Below are 23,841 nucleotides of genomic sequence, written 5' to 3'. Positions count from 1 at the left end.
TACAGTATCCAGGAATCACAAATTGTGTGTCACGATTTTTTCCAAATGCACAAAACCTGCCTACCTTCTAAAGCCCACATTATATTATTGAAGCCCAGCCTCAAAGATCTGGGAAGATTCCACTTGCACTTCTCTCTGAGCCGGACGAAGCTCTTCTTCCACAGGAAGTTCATATGTCTAGAGGTTGTATGCTGACAGGGTAGGGAGTTGAACACTGATATGTTCCTATATACTCAACTACACAACAATAAATGTTTATTATGTGATTTTCTATAGAACATACACAATTTTATATAGAAGTATTTAAGCAGTAGTCAAGTTTGAAACTTCTCATAAAAACTGCATACTTAACGATTATATTTTGTTTGTAACATAGTAAGTGAGCTTGTAGCTCCAATTACCTGTTCTTTAAGGCTCCTGGATTTATGTCACACAGTATCATTCCTTTCTAGAAAGCATGTGATCCTTCAGTTGAAATACTGACTAACAGGTTAAATTCTAACAGTATGCATCATCCTCAGCGTATTTTAAAACATCAAGTTTATTAAAATGTTCCATAACTGAACTATAAACCCTTATAGCAACTGTTCCGTGATGTATTACTACGGCACTCTTGTTCCTAAAAAGCATTTTTCTCCCAGTATTTTCAGGCAACATTTTGCTTTCTGATAATTACTGAGTGTGCAAGGGTTGTAGGGATTTGTGTGTTCAACTAAGTGAAATGGAGATGACAGAATGGGCCCAGAGAAAGATCAGGATGCTGTGAAACCATCTCACAGAAGGTAAGATGCATTTTGAAAGACTGAAAGTTACATTTTGGAAATATGACCTATTTACTATGTATATAAAATACACATGTAATATCAGACAATCATATGTATATTACATATTTTTAAAGTTTCCTCTATTGTAAAAATGATTTTTCATTTCCTCAGTAGAAGAGGCTATATATAATGTTGCCTAACATTCTGTGTTCCTGACAGAATTTTACAAGATTTGATGTAGGACCCAACCATTCCCTTTATTGAAGAAAGTGTTTTTTTCACAGCAATTGTTCCTTTTGGAGCAAACTCGGGTTGCACATTCACAAAGCAGCTCTGGTGTTTCACCATGAAGCACTCATCACTTCAAACACAGTTTACTGTGCACACTGAACACTTCAGTGCTCATTTTTAAGTGTACAGTCAGGGACTGAAATGAAGGAAACTGGTATCTTATAGACATTTAAACATGTTATGGTGTATGGTACATATTAGATATATTTTGACACAAGAATTCATTTAAGTCTGATCTAAATATCTTGGCTAAATACTAAACTTTCAAAATGAACAATGTTAGGGATGGGGCCACCCAGCCTTCTCAAAATTTTAACCCAGAAGTGTCTCCTTTCTAAAGGAAATGTGGGCACAAAGTGTGGAGCAGAGACAGGCCATCCAGAGACTGCCCCACGTGGGCATCCACCCCATACAGTCACCGAACCTGGACGCTATTGCTGATGCCAAGAAGTGCTTGCTGGCAGGAACCTGGTATAGCTGCCTCCTGAGAGGCTCTGCCAGAGCCTGACAAATACAGAGGTGGATGCTCTCAGGCAACCATTGCACTGAACACAGGGTCCCAAATGGAGCAGCTAGAGAAAGGACTGAAGGAGCTGAAGGGGTTTGCAACCCCTCTGGAAGAACAACAATATCAACCAACCAGACCCACTCCAGTGCTCCCAGGGACTAAACCAGCAACCAAGGAGTACACATGGCTCCTGCTGCATATATAGCAGAGGATGGCCTTGTTAGGCCATCAATGGGAGGAAAAACCCTTGGTCCTGTGAAGGCTTGATGCCCCAGTGTAGGGGAATCCTAGGGTGGTGGGGCTGGAGTGGGTGTGTGGGTGAGGGAGCACCCTCACAGAAGTAGGGAGAGGGAAAATGGAATAGGGTTTTCCAGAGTGGAAACCAGGAAGGGGGATAACATTGGAAATGTAAATAAACAAAATAACCAATAAAACATTTAAAAAATAAAATTTATATACATTTTTAAAAATTACACAATTATGAGTATGCAGGTTAAACAAGTAATGTTATAAAGCTAGAAATACTTTTATAAAAATCTTTATATTCTATATAGTCAATGTTGTACTAGTGAAGTTGCATTATTTTCCCAGATTATTCTTAAAAACTCAATAAAAAAATTAAACAGACCAAGAAATCAAATTTATAAATGCACAGGTGGAAAAACACCATACTGTAAACATAAAAGAGAAAAGAATAAATCATATGAAATCTATATCACCTATATTTCTAATGTACCTTCCTGGCACATTTTGTCATTCAACAAGTCTGCACTGTGTCCTGAGGAAAATTACAATAGTGAAGAGCATTTCTCACTCTGTGTCAAGATATGTTCACTCATTCGTGGGCAGGTTTATGAAACAAGCTATATGATTAAGCAAAAAAATTATACCAAACAAAAAAAATGCCAATCAAAATAAATTATATTCACTAAAGCATACAAATGACTTTCCTTAAAAATTATATATGACCTATTTCAGAAGAAAGGGGGGGTGCTCTGGAATGAAGGATGTATTGCCAATGCAAACCACAGTACAGAAGAAACTGTTGCATGTTTACTGTGAACAAGAATTAAACTCATACGAAGTATCAGACTAGTTGTTCTATCCCCATCACATTCTGTATTACTTAGTAATCTGAACATAAACGATCGATAATGTTTTGATGATATTTGAAGGAGGAAGAGAATGACCGAGGTGGAACTACAGAAGCTTAGAGAAATCCATTGATACATAAATTTGTTCAGTATGCTTTATGCTAAGAATTGTGAAAATTCCCCAACACACCTATCTCATCCCCATCACAGCAGTATGATGAAATTTGCATCAAGTATAAACTAAAGCTCAATCTGGTCTAAGGTGTAAAGCATATGACGCTGCCTTCATGTTATTTAAATAGAAGACAGTTGACAAATATGCTTGGTTTGACAGCATGTGTAACATGATACAGGGTTAAAACTTACAGAAATCCTTAGTCTTACAAAAACACAAACTATTTTAATATACAAAATTTATCACAAATTTTTCTTTGGTGTATATAGAAGTAATAGATAACTAAATACTGAGGAAACAGCCTCTGAATGCTTAGTTCCTTCATATTTCACTGTTATGAACTGTGGCCATGGTATCGTAGGGGTAAGTCTTCACAGAATCCTTTCCATCACTGACATTCATAAGGCCTTATTTTTAGAGATATGCATTAAAATGCGTTTCTCATATTTCAATTCATATGCTTATTAGTGACTTATATTTAATGTAATCACTCAGTCTTCTTGAGTGAGAATAATCTATGGTTTTTTTAAGGACAAATGTATTCTATTTAGCACATTAATTTTTCCAAACCATGAAATAATTTTACATAATTGGAAAAATTTAAACAGTGTGAAGAAGTTAATGAGGAATTCTCCATTTACTCCATGGGAAAGATGATTTTTTTTCTCCTTTGACTTTCATGCAAAATCAAATTTATATTTTAGTTTCTCAGAAAATATTTAATTCTATTAAAGTTTGTCATATTAAAACATATTCTCATTTTGTGGTTCTATAACAAACATATTTATTTTCAAGATATTTCCTTTCATTTAGAGAGAGAAGGGGAAGCAAGAGGGGGAGTGCATGTGTATGTGTGTGTTTCTGTGTGTCTCTCACTGTGTGTGTTCTGTATGTATGTGTTTCTGTGTGTGTGTCTGTGACTGTGTGAGTGTATACAGGAATAGGATATGGTAGGTGTGTTCATGGAGGTTACAGGACAACTTACAAAGATTGCTTCTTTTCTTCCAGTATGTGTGTTTCCTGGGGACAAACTCTGGTCTGAAGGCCTGATCATAATTAGCATTAGCCACTAAGCCATCTTGCTATTTGTCAATGTTTTAATTAATAAACTCTATTTTCCTGGTGAGTTACAGGCCTGGAACTCCTATGAATTTCTTTTTGCAAAGTTAAACCATATTTGTCTGTATATAAGTTATCAAGTGTCTGTTCTGTACAGTGCCTTGTTAGGAGGTAAGGGGATTGACTACATGGTCCCTTTTAATGACTGTGAGTGCAGTACTTAGAAATCCTTTAAAGGAAGTACTGTACATTGCTCAGAATTTTGACATGACACAGCTAGAGTTTAGGCTGAGAATGCATACAGTTAAGGGTGACAATGAAAGTAAATAACAGGTGGAGAGACAGAGGACCACAAGCAAACAGTAACAGAGCCAAGCAATTCTGCCAAAGCCAGCCAAAGCCAGGCAGGCAACGCTGTCGAAAGCAACAGGGAATATAGGGAAATGCATGGAAAGGATCAGACAGATAGTGTCTCTCCTCTCTTCTCCTCTCCCCTCCCCTCCCCCCTTCCCCCCTCCCTTCTTTTCTTTCTGTTTTTGTTTTTGTTTTTGTTTTTTTTGAGAGGAAAGGGTTTATTCAGCTTACACTTCAACAGCACTGTTCATCAAGGGAAGTCCAGACAGGAAATCAAAGTGGACAGGAATCTAAAGGCAAAGGCTGATGTAGGGGCTATGGGGGGGGGGGGGGATGTTGCTTATTGGCTTGCTCAGGCTGCCTTTTTAAAGAACTCAGGACTACCAGCCCAGGGGTGGCCCCACCCGCAGTGGACTAGACTCTCCCTCATCAAACACCAATTAGGAAAATGCCCCTGAGCCATATCTTATGCAGGCATTTTTCCCTGTTGAGATTCCCTCCTTTCAGATAACACTACAGTTTTATATCATGTTGCTATAAAAGTAGCCATCACAGAGTTCCAGGGATCACACTTTAGGATCAGCTTGGCAGCAGCCATCTTTACTGTGTGAGTCACCTTGCCAGGATCCCAGCCTTTTTCTATGTTTTTATCTCACAGCTGGGTCTCACTCTGTTGCCTAAGGTAGGCTTGAACTCACTGTAGTACAGGAAAGCTTTGAACATTCAGTCTTCCCACCGTAACCTCGTGAATAGCTAAGATTACACTTGCCACACTATTTAAAAAAAAAAAAAACTGTTGTTTTTTGTTTTTTGTTTTTGTTTTTTTTTTTTAGAATTGAAGATTATCATGGAAAATTTTATATAGATATAATAATGGTAGGTATAAAAGTATTCCTAAATTGCTTGAAAGTGGAATATTAATCATTTTCTGATAAACTTGAAGATTTACATGGAAAGTATTTTTGATAAAATTGAAGAAATGTATAGAAAAACATGTTAAATTAAGGATTATCATGGAAATTATATAGGTAAAATGATAGGCATAAAGATAATTCTACATCATGATAATCTTTAATTTTAATGTCTTTCTATACACGTCCTCTATTTCATCAGAAATGTTTTCAATGTAAATCTTTGATTTTATCACAAATGTTTCTAATTCCACCTTCAATTAATTTAGAAAGTTTTTTTATGTTTGCCATTTTTATGTAAAATTTTCCATGAAATAGTCAATTTTAATATGTTTGTCTATTTATTTCTTGAATTTTACCAGAAATATTTTCCATGTAAATCTTCAATATTATCTAAAACTGTTTATAATTCAGCCTTCAACCAACTTAGAAAAAAACTGTTTTTAATGAGAGTATTTCTTACTTCTTTCTTCCTTTCCTTTCCTTTTCTTCTCCTCCTCCTTCTCTCCCTCCCTCCTCCCTCTCTCTTTCTTTTAGTTTTTTTTTTTTGTTGTTGTATTGGCATCTTGTAAATTGTGATTTTATTGATACATAAATCTGATTGGTTAATTAAGCTTTAATTGTTATTTATTTATTTATTTATTTATTTATTTATTTATTTAGGTTTTTCGAGACAGGGTTTCTCTGTGTAGCTCTGGCTGTCCTGGAACATACTCTGTAGACCAGGCTGGCCTTGAACTAGAAATCCACCTGCCTCTGCCTCCCAAGTGCTGGGATTAAAGGCGTGCGCCACCACTGCCTGGCTAATACAGAGTTTTCTTAAAGAGTCCTTCCTAAATATTCTACCACATTTATATATACATGTCTTATCTCATTTTGTACTATCCTACATCAAAATCAAAGCAATCAACTTGTTTCAGGGTACCTTGATGTCTACCTTTATTGAGAACTGTATAACCACACCCCCTTTCCTCTCTATCCAGTGGTATTGCGACAAAACATCAAATAATTCTACTGCCAACAGCATAGTGAGAAGCAGGGTTCTAGAGATGAGACCTCCTGCTGACCCACAGCACACTTCACATTCCTTTCTAGTTTATAGGTCTCTCAACGGAGCTGTACGAAACACTGCCCCTGATATTTAATGCCCTCTCAAGAAATGTTTACTGCATGGAAAAATAAAAGATGAATCAAGCAAAGGACAGAAACCCTAGTATAAATTTTCTGTCCATCTTTTCTATATCAATTTTATTTCTGACTTTGTTAGTTTTTTTTTTTAATATAAAGATAAGGTCAACATTCTTGTTGTACATAGCACTGAAAAGCATTTGTAAACATTCCTAAACAAATCACAATACTTTACGTACACACAATTTCCAACTTATAACTGGAGATGAGATTACCCTCGAAGGCCTGCAAAGGTCCACGTAAGGAAAGTGAGGAATGAGTGCGATGCTTATGACAATGTAAGAGCACAGAGGGTCGCCGATACTGACTGCAGCCTCAGTCTGCAGCAGTGTTACTTTACGATTGAGGCTGCAGGTGTGAGCTTGTGAACAGAGCACTCAGATCATACCTAGCTCATTTGCCAAGCAGGGACAAGCCAAGCCCTGGATTATGTATAATCAACATCCATCACTCCTAGGTGGGAGATGACATCTAAACCTTAAACAGAATGGTACATTTGTTTTGAGTGGGAGTAATAACCTAATATAATAACCTAAATAATAATAACCTAAGTATAACCTTTATTTCACGTTATGCGCTTTTCTTTGAGATGATTATGACTCAACAGAAAGCGTGTTACCCATGTAACCATGCATTGCACAGTTTCCCTCTAGCTACATAGTAATGATTGCTTTTGTGATGACTTTCATGCTGCTAAGAGATCATTAGTATTTCACTTGTGCAACCATATGGTATTGCAATAGTGAGAAACAAACTTGCAATCAGCCACAGCTTTCTCCTTCTGCAGTATTATTTCTCGTACATTCGTCATAAGCATTCACACTGGAATAGAACATTGTTAATATTTTCAGCTTCTGTTACGTATGTGTTATTTCACATACATATGTGAAAATGTGAACAAAAACACTGTATTAAAGATAGCATTTATGCATAAAGCACTGAAAATGAAATAAAAACTCAACATATTATGCAACATTAATGTTACTTTATTTTTAAGCCTGTTTTGTCCAGTCATTTTAGTCCAGTTAAAAACTTACATGATTAAATACAGAGTAAGAAGTTCAGAGCTGACACATCATCTATTATATGCAATTTTTTTACATTACATATTATAATAGCACCGATATATACATATTCCAAGTGAGAAAGCACTCCATACATTTAGAGATTTAAAAAGATAAAACCCCTAATAAAAACACGTGACTGGTTCTGGCTAATGCCAGTAACAGCAGTGTTCCTTTAGCTAACTTTTGCTCGGTAGGTCTAGGCTGTATTTTGAAAAGTCAACCATCAGACTTTCTCAGATTTGCAGGAGAGCTTTTCTCACTTTACAATCACCCAGGGGAATAGGTAATTTTCCTATTTGTGGCTACAGTTTGTATCACTGAACTTTTAGCAACAGCCTGGCCTTAAGCTATCTGACATGAGCGTTGTCAGTGCAGTTATACCAGCCACAAATATTCCTAATCATTCTACAAACCACGCTAGGCTGCATGGCTTGAGTTCTACACTTTGAGCATTTATTTTTTCATGAAATGCTGTCTGGCAGAACAGAGAAGTCTGATGTGTAATAGAATATACAGCCCTCCAAATGTGCCTGCAAAGTTTCACAACTGAGGAAATGTTACATCTAGATAATGTTCACCTAATATTTCGGATTCTCAAGTTCCTACTTGTGGAAAACCTAACAGTCAGCATCCAGTGTATGACTGCGAAAACCCTTAGTGGTGCTTCAGGGAAACACGGGCTGTGGATGCTGGGGACCAGAAGCCCAGTGTGAGGCCGTAGTGAGCAGAGCAGGCTCGCTGTTCTGTCCCTGCTACAGCAGCCTATGAAGGCACAGAGAACATGAGCTATTATGATAGGACACAGTGAGCTCTGGCATGTGAAGTCCAAATACTCCCATGAAGTAAGAGACAGACCTCACTGACGAGACGGAACACTGAATTCTGAGAGGGCTGTGAGCACAAGATGGAGCAAAGCACCTGCATCCATCCCAAGAGAATCCTGGGAAGTTCTACATTTAAGTTCCATAATCCTACTTAGGATTTGCTACAGTAGGCTCACAGAAGCCTTTAATGTGGAAAAACTCTACCAGGTACTGTAAACCACATATCTTTAAACATTTCTTAAAGCTTCTATTTTTCAAAGGATACTTATAGTAGGGTGTGCGAAGGAAAGGTTTCCCTTTCCTTTCCATTTTTTCACACACACACACACACACACACACACACACACACACACAGTATGTGTGTACTGAGATGTATTCTCACCTCTGTAACACTGTGTGTGTCATGTAGATTAAACAGGCAGGCAGCACCTGATGACTTCCTGTAGGTCCTCTGCCCTACGAGGGAGCAGCTGCTCTTTTGAGGACTAACACACAGATTAGATTTGAACATCAATAACTGAAGCCTGACGACTGATACGTTTACTTGTCTGGCTTCACTTTACATTACAGAGATATGCCTTTACTGTTGCACGTAATAGCAGCTTTGTTGTACAGGCCTCACTGTCTCAATCTACCATTTCCTTACGTATTCTGCTGGTGGACAGTTCAGTGGATGTTAGCATTAGTACTAAGCATGGAGCTATTATTACTGTACATTCCAGTTGCAAGTCATACACATATGTGCCCTAACCCTATGGCTTTAAAACACAGGACCACGAGTATGAGCATGATCCTTGCTACCTAATTGTAACCTCTCAGATACATCAACCATTTTGCATGCCTGCTGGTGAAACTCTGAGTGGTATTACTATTGCTGATTTGGGTGAATGAATGTTAGCACTAGTCAGAGTGTTAATAGTGACATATGAGGCAACTCTGTAAGACTGAGCTCACCTCATACACTAATGGACAAGAACAGTTTTAAAAGAACCATAAGGTGTTTCTTAGACTATTGGTCTTTGCAGAATAACTCATCAATGAAACTGGTCCCAGGATAGTGTCTGTCAATGTACTGACCACGTGACTCTTAGTCTTTAGGAGCTTATCACGCAATGTGAAAATCTAAGATTCTAAGGTAAAGGAACCCATAAGGCACCAACCATCACCTCAACTAAATGGAAGACTGGGACATTTCAGAAGACCAGAAGGCTGACAGAAACTCAGGCAATACACTATATCCAGATGAGAGCAGAGCCTCCATCAGGATCTGGACTGGAGGCCAAGGTGCTACATTTTGTTATACACCCTACCTGAAAATCTGAGTGGGATGCAGTCTAAAGAGATAGGCTAATGGTCTGTCGCACAGTACTCAGGCGTTGGAATGGTTACTTAAACAAACAAACAAACAAACAAACAAAAAACCTAGGAGCAAGAAGTGGAGCAGAGAAATGCAAAATACACAGAATTTGATTAGAAAGCAGTGAATTTAAAATCACAGGCAAAAAAAAATGTAGGCACCTGTAATCGTTAGAGGAGCATCAATAACAGAGACCGCTGTCTACAATAGGGCAGCATGAAAAGCACCACGAGGGTAAACTCCACTCACTGAAAAAGCAGGGCATAAAATGAAAAATCCATTTAAAAGACTTCCCTTCATAAAGAAATACCAGCAGGTTGCCCTTCCTCCATCAGGGCCCCCCAGCCAAGGATTTTCCTTGCACAAAGCACAGGTCAGGTTGCACAAGCACAGAGACCATTCAAACCAGAGTCCAAGGAACTCTGGATATTCATCCATATAGAGACTGAAGTTGGTGCTGTCCTCGTACGTTAGTTGTGCCTATATGCACAGGAAAGGCTTTCAGTCTGGGGTTTGCACTGAGATTTCTAAGGAAAGCCAATGAGGCTACCCAATGTGTAGTAATATTATATACTGTGAGTGCTTGGGACCTCAATGTATGACAATGTGAGAGTGGCGGCCTAAGGCAGGATGGAGAACTCAGGGTGGCAGTGACATCAGAAATGAGACAGTAGCCAAAGGATGGCCAGGAGAAAGACACACAGGAACTGCGCGAGAGGCAGGACCATGCATACAAGGCACCCAAGCTCACTCAAGCTCACATTTGAGTTGGCATTAAACACAGACTTGAAGTCAACCTGCTGGGTTTCCAGGGGTCACAGCCTCCCTTTCCTCCCTCTGGAGTAGGAGTATTATTCTTGAGATATTCTCCCCCCCCCCTTTTTTTAATATGGCTGGGGCACATGCCTAATTGATTTCCTTCAATGTCTGTTCTTGGGACGTCTAAATATGCTAAGAAGTTTGATAAGAAGTTTTAATACACTGAGGACTCTTAAAACTGGACTAAACACTTTTGTATTTCTCAGAGACGGTCATAAGGCCTTGGCTGTCAGGGGCTGGGTATTATGGTTGGATGTGTGTTAGAGTTCTTCTTCTGAGAGGCTATAACATTTTAACACTGAGGAGGTCGCTGGGAGACTAGGTCACAGACCCTTTGCAGTGTTTCACTGCCCCTCCTGCTCTCTAGCCCAATTTTATCTACTTTCCTGTCGGCAAATGTGGTGACAGCTTCCACCTCATGTTCCTGTTCTCAGACTGAAATACGCTCCAACTGTGAATAAACATAAACCTTTCTTCTTAGACTGTTCCTGTCAAGTGTATTGGTTACAGCAACACAACAGTATCTATTACTGACTAGAGACTGAAATATCTGCATATGAGGAGGGGTGTGGGTGAGCATCTATCTAAAGTATTCCAACAACTAATCAAAGGAATAGGGCGGGTGCACAGTGATAACCAAGAGAAGTCTACAGATCTGAATGAAAATAAAGCACGCCTTCAAATATTTTCAATATTCAAAAAATGTAATTTTAAATTGTCAGGGGGAGTGGCTATGCTAATGTATTACAGTATTTCCTTCCCAACCACCCCCCCAAAAAACCCAATCCAATAGGCCAGGTCATGTGAATTTGGGAGGTATGACTAATGTGAATTCTGCTCCTTATTTAATCATACATACATTCCACAATTTTTTCAAATCCACTCTTTTAAGTTTCTTAACACTCATAATATGATATCAGAATTCCTAACAATATTGAAATTAACTTCTCAAGGTTAAGCTTAGGGACACTAGGTATAACGTGTTCAATTTTTTTCTCATGGTTTATTTCATATAGTTGTCACAGTAACTTACAAACTTGTACAAATATCGTAAGTGCATGTATGCTTTCAGTAGTGGGCACAATTTTAGGAAGTCAATGATAAAAAGTTCATTACCCTAAAGTAATACGTGTGTTTACGCCATGTGTGCTTATGTTGTTTATACATGTGTGCATATATGAGACAGAAGTAGTAAATGAAAAGATGCTTATAATATCGATGGGTAGAAAATAAACTTACCACTTGTCCATTGTGTGGGTTCTTATGAGCATATGGAGGTCCACGAATATGATTCCACATCTGGCCAGACGTCATAGCAAAGACTATACACTGAAAACCAGGGTACAATATTTCAATACATAAGCCAGGGAATGCCAGAATAATGCATTATTTAAAAAGTAACACTCATTAATCTACCATTTAAAAATCAGCTCCAAGGATAAAACAAAAAAATCCAGTTCCTACAGGATCTTGGGTACATTATGTATTTGATCTGCATCTTTAATTCCATAACTATGAAACTAATTCTCCCAAGAGATACAGCTATGTCCAAATGACACAACATTATGTTAAGCAACCAACAGTGACAATCTGACAGCACTTGCCAACCTGGGCCAGACCAAAGAACAGCTGAGACATGTGGTAGAAATCAAAAGCAGGATCCTGCTTTCTAAGCCTCAGCTGTACACTCCTTAGGACGATGCAATGCTCATGTGCTTAGGTGACCACATCTAGATGTCCACGAGTACTGAGCAAAGTGCCTCCCTACAAATCCAGAACAGCAGTGGAAACGGAGGAAGCGATAAACTCACGAACAACTATGGATTACTTTTGTGCCTGTTGGCTCGATATGAGAAAAATGTATTTGGAAAATAATCTCGGTGATAACAAAACACAACAAGGGGGTGGTGATGACCAGGAAGTTGGAGATCAGTCCTAACTCACAGGTTATGTGGGCTCTCTTGAAACATGACTTCTAAATCCATAGACTTGACAACACCTCTAGGATAAACTGCAGCTCATGCTCAGTGCTCTTGAGGCCTTGTACGCTGTCCAATTACTCTTCATTTCAGCTCCCTGGCTTTGCTCATTATCTGTCTCCATGACAGAAATAGCAATAAACAACCAGCTAAACTGGTGTGGTTTTGCTTGGTTTTTATTTTGTTTTGCTTTTAAAAAGAAAACCAAAGAGCAGGATACGGTACACCTTTGGAGAATAAAGAAACTTGGAGATCTAAGTTGTATTATGGTTTTTTGTTTTGTTTTAATTAAATTTATTCACTTACAACCCAATATCAGTCCTTTCCTCCTCATGTAAGCTGCCCCCCCCCTTCCCCTGAGAAGGTGAAGCCTCCCTCTGGGTGTCAACCCTGCAACCCCCACCCCTCCACTGAGCACATCAAGCCGATGCAGAATTAGGCACATCCTCGCCCACTGAGACCAGTTGAGGCTGTCCATTTAGTGGTGCAGGATCCACAGGTAGACAGTGAGGTAACAGGTTCAGGGACAGTCTCTGCTGCAGTTGTTTGGGAGACCTGCATGAAGACCAAGCTGCCCCTCTGCTACATACATTCAGGGGCCTAGGTCCTGTCCCTGTTGGCTCTCTGGTGGGTGGTTCAGACTGTCAGAGCCCCCAGGGGTCCAGGATAAGTTGACTGTTGATCTTCCTGTGGAATTCCCTGTCCTCTTCAGGTCCCTCAATCTTTCTCCAAACACTTCCATAAGATACCCTGAGCTCCATCTACTATTTGAGTCTGAGTCTCTGCATCTCTTTCCATTGGATGCTGGGTGGAGCCTCTCAGAGGACAGTGATGTGAGTGAGGCTCCTGTCTGTAAGCACAATGGAGTATCATTGATACCTGTGCCTGTGAAATTCATGATGTCATCGTTTTTAATGGCTGAGTAGCATTCCATTGTGCTTGGAATGGAATTTTCTGTAACCATTCTTCAGCTGAGACATCTAAGTTGTTTCCAGTTTCTGGCTGGTACCAAAAGGCTGCCATGAACATAGCAGAGCCAGGGCCATTGTGGAAAGGTGTAGCATCTTTGGGTGTACGCCCAGGACTGGTAGAGCTGGCTTTTAAGGTAGAACTATTCCAAAATTTCTGAGAAACCACCAACTTGATTTCCAGAGTAGTTGTACAAGTCTGCACTCCCACAAATGTTCTACCACCATGCCAGCATATGCTGTCTTTTGAGATTTTAATCTTATTTTGATGAGTGTAAGGTGAAATCGGAGTCTATTTTTAATTTGTATTTCCTTGATGACTAAGGACATTGAACACTTCTAAGTGCTTCTCGGCCACTTGAGATTCCTCTGTTAAGAATTCTCCGTTTAGCTCTGTACCCCATCCTTTAATTGGGTTATTTGGATTGTCAGTTTCTAACTTTTTGAGTTCTTTATATAATCTAGATATTAGTCCTCTGTCAGCTATAGGGTTAGTGAAGATCTTTTCCCAATCTGTAGGCTCTTGTTTTGTCTTGATAATGGTGTCGTTTGACTTATAGAAGCTTTTCAGTTCCATGAGTTATGAATTCTTGACCTTAGTGCCTGAGCCATTGATTGTCTGTTCAGGAAACTGCCCCCTGTAGCCACGAGTTCAAGCCCATTCCCCACCTTCTAGCTATTAGATTCAGTGCATCCAGCAAACACAAGACTTTGGAAGCTGAAGTCATAGTGGCCTGCAAACATCATACTTGAGGGAAAACCAAATATAAAACAATCCGACAAGCCTCAACCTGAGGGAGGAAGGTATTTTCTTGGGACATCTGAGTCACCTCCTCCAAGGCTCACAGGACATCACAGTAGAGAATGGAGGGAGACCCCAAAAGCTAAAGAACACTAAGGAATGCTGTGCAAAGCTGTCTCCCAGGGATGATATGGTGTTGTACCAATGGACCCAGCAGCACAGCTACAGTCACAAGACCTATAAAAAATATCATTATATTCTGGATAGCTATACTTCTAAAAAGAGTGAGTTAGAAAAGGGAACATTTTGTAATGACACTGACAAAACCGAGAACAGTTGGAGTGTCATTATTCTAGAAGCAAGAAGAGAAATGAGCCAGATGAGCGAGAGCTGTTACCCTCAGAGAGGAGTAGACACTGCTCAGTGAGCACAGTAGACCAAACACCAGGTTTACCTATCAGACATGGTGCTACAAGGTAGTCTGGGAATCTATATCCAATAGAAACAAATCTTCAGTTGCAATTTTAACAAAAATAAGTAATCAACATCAAATGTACATTTAAGTGCCAGACCAACCATTCTTGTGGCATGTGAATTTCTCTCAATGATACAAATACGGACATTTTCCTAAGATTTCCACATTATAGAAGTTAGTCAATATCAGAAAGTGTTTGCATCCAAAATTTTGTGACATATATAGTCACAAAATTTAGTAATATAGTAAGAGAGAAAATGATCAAACTACCTTAAACAGAGATATCAAAATTAAGCACCAACATAATCTATTGTAGATTTTGTCAATTTTGCAGATTTCCTTTAGATTAACTGTTTATTCAAGAGTCCAAAAGCTGGACTAATATACATAAAGGAACCTTAAGGAAAAGATTCTTCTGCTGAGTCACTGAGGAATAGTTACAGAAACTCCAGACTCACAGAGTTGTGGCAATTTTTACAAGATACATGAAAATTCTAAAATGCCAGGCATGCCAAATTTATCCCAGCCATCTTTAAGCATGATATGCTTCTGTCTTTCATCATACCTACTAAAAATATCTAACTACTTCAGTATACTCCCTAATTTGGAAAACAAATGTAACTGGACTTTCATTAAATAATATATTCAGAAAAAGCACAACCCATGAGGAGACATCTATAAGCCATCACAAAGTGAGTAAATGTTCTCTTGTAAATGAGAAAAATATAGAACACTATTTTAAGACAAGAGCTCTCTGTGTTACTCCCCGATAGTTGCCAAGACAGTCTAAGAGAGGCCATTTTCTGGAAACTGCTGCAGTAAATATTAGTGCTCGCCCTCTTCAAGTAAACACACATGCCTGAGAAGCCATGATGCTAACCAACCTCTTCAGCACTTGGGGCTAGACGTGTATCCTTGTGTATCCTGCTTGAGGCCATTAACAATTTAACAAGAGTCACGTTCACAATTTAATTTTAAAATGCATTACAGATTATGGTAGTTGAATGTATTTTCCTATGTTTAATGAAATTTGGACATTAAGTGAAGTGCCCAGTTTGTTTCTTTTCTTTTAGAATTTGCCTTGCTGTTACTGTCTTGCTGAAGTTCTTTATACTTGTAGATCAGGTACTTTGCTAAATATAGAGAGAACAAGTAAGCCTTAGCAAATAGGCAGTTTTCCTTTTATTGTCTTAAAAGTATCACTTAGCAAACAGAAGTTTTTAATGTTAATATAGCTCATTTATTTCTTCAAGCACAGCTACTTTATCTTCTGCTCTAAGATATTCTTGTCTAACAATGAATACCTACACACTCTTTTGAAAGTATTATGCTCCTGATTAGTTTTAATTCATTTGCTCTCCTGCACATGGTAGGAGGTGAGAGACAAATTCATGGGTTTTTCAGCCTCACTGCATTGTGAATATGTCCCACAATAATGACTTGATAACCATAAACCTCTTTATCTGGCTGTGAAATGAACACCATGGAATCTTACTAAGGATCTGCAGCGGATGCTGGCTGTGTGAGTATAACCTTCAGCCAGTCCAGCTTCTCTTCCACGCTTGCTCTATTCTCAGCCCTTTGCATCCGCAGATATATTAGCACTTCTGTGATCAACTGCTACCAAAATTTTCCTGAATTTTCTCATAGTGAAAATGCTTACTGTTACACTGTGGAGTAATCCAATCTGTGATAACATACCTTTGCTTATAAGTCTCATTCTTTAAAACAATTTCTTTAAATATCATGTGGTGGTTGTCAGCTTACTTACCTTTTACTGGACTGATGGGAGTGTTTCTGATGGTATGACAGTGAATAATTTCTGTAAAACTTCATTTTCTTTTATACAAGTATCTAAATATTTGATATTGTTAATGCATGCGTGTTGACTCTATCAACCTTGCTGAACTACTCAATAGCTGTATTCTCATTCATCTCTTCTCCTCTCCATTTTCTTTACATTTAGAGCCCACAATGAAATCCATCTATGTTCTTAAAGACTGATCTATTATTTTCCCATTTTTAAATGTTAATGTCATAACTAAATATCAGGTTTTTTTCAGAAATCTTAGAAAATTTCTATTTTTAATTCATAAAAACATTTATAAGATTAGAGTATATCTTCTTAACTGTTTGAGAGAGTTAGCCCCCCTCCCCTTTGCAGATAAATGTTTTAAGGGTTTAAGAATGTACTCAATAGCATAGAATGCAGACACTCTCTCTATTGGTGCTTTGATTTCGTATACTAAGTTTATTCAAGTTTCTTTATATATGTGCTGCCGAAGCGAACACTTCAATTTTCTTTGCAATTGCCAATTTCATTGTTGAAGTGCAATTCCTTAATTTATCAAGGTATCTATTGAGTCATGGCTGCATTATGGCTCTGACAAAGCTCACGTCTCCTTCTGATTAAGCCTCTGCACAGAGAATAGAACCCCAAATTGAAATTGTCACATCACAATATTGAAAAGGAGTCTACCTTACTTCTAGAGTTTTAAAATTATTCTGCCCTTGGCAAATATTTTAAGACAAGTTTCTGCCAAATTCTTTACTTTCTTTTTCTGTATCTCTGTAGAATCAGATACTTGGGTACCTACATTTTCATAAACATTTCAGCATCAGATTGAGACCCAAATGAGTCTAAAACAGACACACTGCAAAGAGCAACAGTAAAAGTCACGTAGAGGATGCTGCCCCACAGAATTCAACAGCAACTTCAAAGATGGTTCCACTGGGAAGTATTCGGGGGTCCTCCAGCTGTACCTTTAAATTAGTCTTCAAAAAGTTCCGTGTTGGGAAACTAAGATTTGAGCATGTTATCCTATAGATAGCTGACTGGCCTTCCTAATGCAGGGGAGCTTCTGAAAGCAGGACAATGCCCCGTTTTATCGTAGCTTATCTTTGTATCACCAGAAAATTCCTGAAGGGGCTGAGCTTCCTCAGGGCCATAATGTAGCCATGATGCAATAGATACCTCGTTAGATTAAGGGATTGCACTTCAACAACGAAATTGACAATTATAATGAAACTTAAATAAATTCAGTATGCCAAATCAAGGCACCAATACAGAGAGTGTCTGCATTTTACATACATTCTTAAAGCTTCAAATTTAAAAAAAAACCATTGGCTAGTTCTCACAAACAATTAAGAAGAAATATTCTTACTTTATCAAACTCTTCATAGTTAATAAATACATGAATAAAAGAAAAGAAAGGTAAACACATTGAAGCCCACAACTGTTATTCTAAAACTGATCTAAATAAAGTACAGAAGTCGAGAAGAAAAAAATTAACATGTACTAACTTCTCAGCATGAGCCCTTCATGGCGCACTACTAGTGAAAATAACTGTCTTAAGTTTCCATGGAACCTAAATTGTCTGTTCACTCAACGTTCACTCAGTCCACAAGTCTGTATTCGCACTTTCACATGCAGAGCACAAGTCTGTCTCCAAGGATGCACTTCATACCTCGCAGTCCTAAGGGATACTGACTTTGTACAGCAGGCAAGCGTTCACCAGAACTCAACATATTGCAGCATCTGTCTCATAGACAGAAATTTCCAGAACCCTGTGGTAGACTAAGATAAACTAGAGTACTCCCCCAAACATTATGCTCCTTTTTTTTTTGTTTTGTTTTTTGTTTTATGGGTTTGGATTTTTTGAGACAGGGTTTCTCTGTGTAGCTCTGGCTGTCCTGGAACTCACTCTGTAGACCAGGCTGGCCTCGAACTCAGAAATCCACTTGCCTCTGCCTCCCAAGTGCTGGGATTAAAGGCATGTGCCACCACCGCCCCGCTCTATATTCCCAGTTTTGAAAATGGGCTGCTCAGCTCCTGAGGCTCTCCAGGGGCAAGTGTGTCCCATACCACTGTACTGTTAACAACACAGCGCTAAGCATTGGGTTTTAATAATATATTTTGCTTCATGAAAGTGTTCCATACTTTATTTTTTTAAAGAACAAGATAGCAAAGCATGCTTGTCATTTCTAAGTTTAATATTTCCCATAGATATCAACTAGGCATCAGAGACAAACTTTATTTTTTTTAATTATCATCAAAATATAAAATTTAAATAAGAACACAAGTGTTTTTAGGACTTTTAGTTAAATACTGCCAGAGAAAAAATAAGTAGATATAGTTCGAGTTCTGTACTTTTGGGTTTCCCATGTAAATTCAGCTCACTAGAGATCAGAAACGGTGTTTTAAAATTTTCACTACTCTGAAATATATAGACATGTTTTCCATGTTTTTGTCCCTAAGTAGTAAAATGTGTTAAGAATTTATATTTGTATATAGTACTTAGTAAACTCCGAAACTATTATAATGGAATCTATATCTTAAACTATATGACATTTTACATCAAGGACATGAGCACTTACAGGTTATTCTGTCTAGGTAAGTCCTGGAACCAATCCCCACAGGTACAAAAGAATGTAAATATTCAAAAAAAAAGATATTAATCATATTAAGCTTCTGCAATTTTAATATTATTTATCTTTAAAATAAAAGAATGGAATTGAATACACCCAGATACACCAACCTTTTCTTGTGGTCTCCCTCCAGGACCCTAGCCTTTTGTCTCAGCCACAAATTCTTGTGGAACCCCTCTGCCAAGCTGGCCAGGGAATCAGGAAGGTGATCTTAACCTCTTTGCTACCAAGTCCAATTCCTGAGTCCTAGCCAAGCTTCGTAGCAGACCGCCTGCTGTGGCTTCTTATTCATCTCGGCCCTGATTTCCAGAGGTGTACACAGATCCTGGTGCCACACACACATAGCTTCCCTCTCTCTGGTGGAAGACCTTTCTCTCTCTCTCTTCTAAGTCACCTCCAGGCCTCAGTGTCAACTGCTAATATCTATAAACACCTTCTGCCTAGGACTAGGCATGCCCACACCTGGGAAGATCACAAAAGCATGCTCTGCCAAGCAATACACAGTCAGTCACTTGTTCTCCTGAGAAGTAAAAGGGGCAACAGAAACCAAGGAACAGAACAACCACCCAATACACATAAGGTCAGATAGCACTACCTAGGACTGGATTACAATCATACCAAATACAGATGCCTAGACACCAGTGTGAAGATATACTCATAACAGCCAGGACAATAGATTCCTAAATGAAATGAAAATATTAGAAACTTGAATAGGAACCTCAGAAGCAAGCCTCAACAACAAAGAAAAAAATGAAAAAGAGAATACCAGGTATTGAAGAAAAGATAGAAGTAATGGTTATTTCAGTTAAAGAAAAAGCTTTAAAAAAAATCCAGACACAAAACATCCAGAAAATCTGAAAACCCATAAAAAGATCATGTAGGAATAGGAGTATTGAGGAGAAGAAACCCAAGTCAAAGACACAGAAGATTCAGCAAAATTACAGAAGAAACTTTCCCTAACCTAAAGAATGAGGGCCCTACAAAGGTACATGAAATATGCAGAATACCAACTAACAGGGCAAGAAAAGAAATTCCCTTCCCCCCCCCCCCCAACATAAGGATCAAAACAGGTAACTTTCTCTTTAGTTAAGAAAACTAAGAGACAGCTATGAACATAATGCATAATGGACACATGTGTCCTTCTTATATGTAGGAGCATCTTCTGGGTATATGCCCAGGAGTGGTATAGCTGGGTCCGCAGGTAGTACTATTTTCTGAGGAACTGCCAAACTGATTTCCAGAGTGGTTGTACAAGCTTGCAATCCCACCAGCAATGGAGGAGTGTTCCTCTTTCTCCACATCCTCCCCGGCATCTGCTGTCCCCTGAGTTTTTCATCTTAGCCATTCTGACCAGTGTGAGGTGGAGTCTCTGGGTTGTTTTGACTTGCATTTCCCTGATTACTAAGGATGCTTAACATTTCTTTAGGTGCTTTAGAGCCATTCCTGTTTCCTCAGTTGAGAATTTCCTGTTTAGCTCTGTACCCCATTTTTAATAGTGTTATTTGACTCTCTGGAGACTAACTTCTTGAGTTCTTTGTATACATTGGATAGTAGCCCTCTATCGGATGTAGGGTTGGTAAAGGTCTTTTCCCAATTTGTTTGTTGCTGTTTTGTCCTATTGACTGTGTCCTTTGCCTTACAGAAGCTTTGCAGTTTTATGAGGTCCCATTTGTTGATTCTTGTTCTTAGAGCATAAGTCATTGGTGTTCTGTTCAGGAACTTTTCCCCTGTGCCCACGGAAAGAACCCAGATGTCCCTCAACAGAGGAATGGATACAGAAACTATGGTATATATACACAATGGAGTACTAGTAAGCTATTAAAAACAATGAATTCATGAAATTCTTAGGTAAATGGATGGAGCTAGAAAGTGTCATCCTGAGCGAGGCAACCCAATCACAGAAGAACACACATGGTATGCACTCACTAATAAGCAGATGTTATCCCAAAAGCTCAAAATAAACAAGTTACAATTCACCCAGCACAGGAAGCTCAAGAAGAAGGAGGACTTAAGTGAGGGTGCTTTGGTTCCTCTAAGAAAGGTAATAAAATACTCACAAGAGCAATAAGGGAGACAATGTGTGGAGCAGAGACTGAAGTAAAGGCCACCCAGAGACTGCCCTACCTGGGGATTCATCCTATAAACAGTCACCAGACCCCAACACTTTTATGGACGACAAGAAGTGTATACCAAAAGGAGAATGCCATGGTTGTCTCCTGAGAGGCCCTGCCAGAGCCTTACAAATATAGAGGCAGATGCTAGCAACCAACTATTGGACTGGGCATGGGATCCCCAATGGAGGAGCTGGAGGATGGTCCAGAGGAGCTGAAGGGGTTTACAGCCCCATGGGAAGAACAATGATTTCAGCCACCCAGGTGCCCCAAGACTCCCAGGGACTGATACATCAACCAAGGGGCACACATGGTTCCAGCCAAAAATGTGACAGAGGAAGGCCTTGTTGGAAATCAGTGGGGGGAATGGTCCTTGGTCAGATAAAGGCTCAATAGAGGTCCCAACAAAGGGAAACCGAGGAGAGGAGGTGTGAGTGTGTTGGGTGGAGGGAGGGGCATATAAGTAGAAGCAGGGGAAAGGAGGAGGGGGAGGAGTTGGAAGTCTTAGGGAAGGGGGGATATCAGGAAATGTTTTACCATTGGCAATGTAAATGAAGATGCTATTCAAAAGAAAAGAAAGAAAAGAAAATTAAGAGACAAGATTTTTTTTTTTTTGGATTTGCTTTTTTCAATACTGGGTTTCTCCGTATAGTCCTGGCTGTCCTGGAACTTACTCTGTAGACCAGGCTGGCCTCGAACTCAGAAATCCGCCTGCCTCTGCCTCCCAGAGTGCTGGGATTACAGGCGTGCGCCACCGCCGCCCGGCTTTTTCTTTTGAAGTACATTCCAGATATAAACTCTTTCTGGAGTACTGTCAGAATTTATAGCTTTTCCTGTCCTCGGAGATCAGTCTATGAGAGCAAAGGGAACGGAGAGGACAGAACAGGACTTAGAGACCTGTGAGTGCACAAGGCGAATGATCACACTGAGACCAGCTTTCAGGCCAGATCAACTTTACCTTGGGGATCTAAGGCTTATATAATTTGGGAAACTGGGGATAGACACATCCAGGATGAGCAAAAGTCTTCAGGTGGGAGGTTAGGGTACCAAAATGCCTCATTAGCATGGGGGGCATTTCAGAATTTTAGGTGCCAGCTGATCTGGTTCTTATCAGGAAAAACGAAGTGGATCCTGCAATCTAACTAAGGTGAAGTGACATTCCTCAGGCAGAAATGGGGGAGTGGGGAGGGGAGCTGGCAGTAAATTTCCCAGAGAGCCTCAGAGGAGAAGCCCTGCCAATACAGGGCATATCTCATATTGCTCTGAGCTCAGAGGCTATCAGGTCAATGGTAGACTTTGACCTTTAATTAGTAGAGTTTTCCCACAATAATTCTCCACAGATATTCATTAGGTTGCATATAAAAACTACCTATATAAAAATCAGGCATCCCTATCTTCTAATGAACCAGATCCTGGATTGAGGAAGTGTTTAGGGAATTCCTTAAGTGCCTACTTCCCTGAAAAATTAACATCAACAATTCGCTTCCCACTTGGAAAGGTAAACAACCAACCACAGAGACAGCATTATATCAGTGAAAAGTTAAATACTGTCATTAAAACACATATCTGAGGGATACTTTCCACCTTTCTGTAAAATCACAGCTACCCAATAACTTTCAATGTTTGTTCCAAATCATAATGTGTTTAAGGCATGAGAAACTTTCCTGAATGTGAAAATTGTCTGATAATTTTGTACTAATCTTCAGCATTTAAACTTTCTCATAAAATCTAAGTAATTAAAGTGATATAATTTCTTGAGGTAGGAGACATATCAGGGTGTGAGAACTATCCACTAGTGCACTTCCTAGCAGTAACAGGCAGAAGGAGCTCCTGCCCCACTGTGATTTACTGTGATAATAAGGCTGGCTTATTAGACTTTAATGTCTTATCTTTCACTTTTTAATTCTCAGATCCTTGGGATGTTTTCTTTTGTGTTTGAAATTAATGTTACTATGCACCACACTACTTCTGCCTAGGTTAAAATGACAGGAGAGCTGTGTGGCCATGGGGCTCTGCAGCGTGAGCTACAAATGACCCCATTTCAACCCATTCTAGTATTTCAAGTAACACTGCTTTTTGAAAATTACAACAGTTACATTTGTCCAGTTATAATTCAGTATTTTACTCAACCATTCCACTTCAACAGCATCATAAATCAGGCCACAATTAATTCTCTAAGTAAAAGAAAACAGAAGTTAAATGAGAACAAATCAGTGACCTGTACTCGGTTCCTTAGAGCAATAGTCTTTTATAAACAAGATGTATTTAAGAATCATTTTTTCCTCTAGCTAGGACTTCAAGAACTATATTGAAAAGATATGGAGAGAGGGGGCAGCCTTGTCTAGTCCCTGATTTTAATGGGATTGCTTCAAGTTTCTCTCCATTTAGTTTGATGTTGGCTACTGGTTTGCTGTATATTGCTTTTACTATGTTTAGATATGGGATTTGAATTCCTGTCCTTTCCAAGACTTTTAGCATGAAAGGATGCTGAATTTTGTCAAATGCTTTTTCAGCATCTAATGAAATGATCATGCGTTGTTTTTTTTTTTGGAGTTTGTTTATGTAGTGGATAGCATTTATGAATTTCCTTATATTGAACCATCACTGCATCCCTGGGATGAAGCCTACTTGATCATGGTGGATAATCGTTTTTATGTGTTCTTGGATTAGGTGGGCAACATAAGGAAGTGAAAGGGATACAAATTGGAAAGGAAGAAGTCAAACTAT

At 39.0% G+C, this 23,841-nt stretch overlaps 1 protein-coding gene across 3 annotated transcripts in view; it reads right to left on the bottom strand.

The window, feature by feature from the left end:
- The window catches only part of Tusc3 (tumor suppressor candidate 3), a 159,709-nt gene that overhangs the window by 39,024 nt on the left and 96,844 nt on the right, over nt 1-23,841 (bottom strand). For 2 of the 3 annotated variants that reach the window (XM_052162521.1, XM_052162523.1), the window contains exon 6: nt 11,651-11,740. The exons of the other annotated variant lie outside the window; for it this stretch is intronic. In XM_052162521.1, the coding sequence (XP_052018481.1) occupies nt 11,651-11,740 (90 nt within the window). The remainder of the gene's footprint in view (nt 1-11,650; nt 11,741-23,841) is intronic. 3 annotated transcript variants of the gene reach the window in all.

The sequence above is a fragment of the Apodemus sylvaticus genome, chromosome 18, assembly GCF_947179515.1.
Source record: "Apodemus sylvaticus chromosome 18, mApoSyl1.1, whole genome shotgun sequence".
In the NCBI taxonomy this organism is placed as follows: Eukaryota; Metazoa; Chordata; class Mammalia; order Rodentia; family Muridae; genus Apodemus; species Apodemus sylvaticus.
Note: the sequence above shows the minus strand (reverse complement) of the source record. Positions and strands in the feature narration are given on the sequence as shown.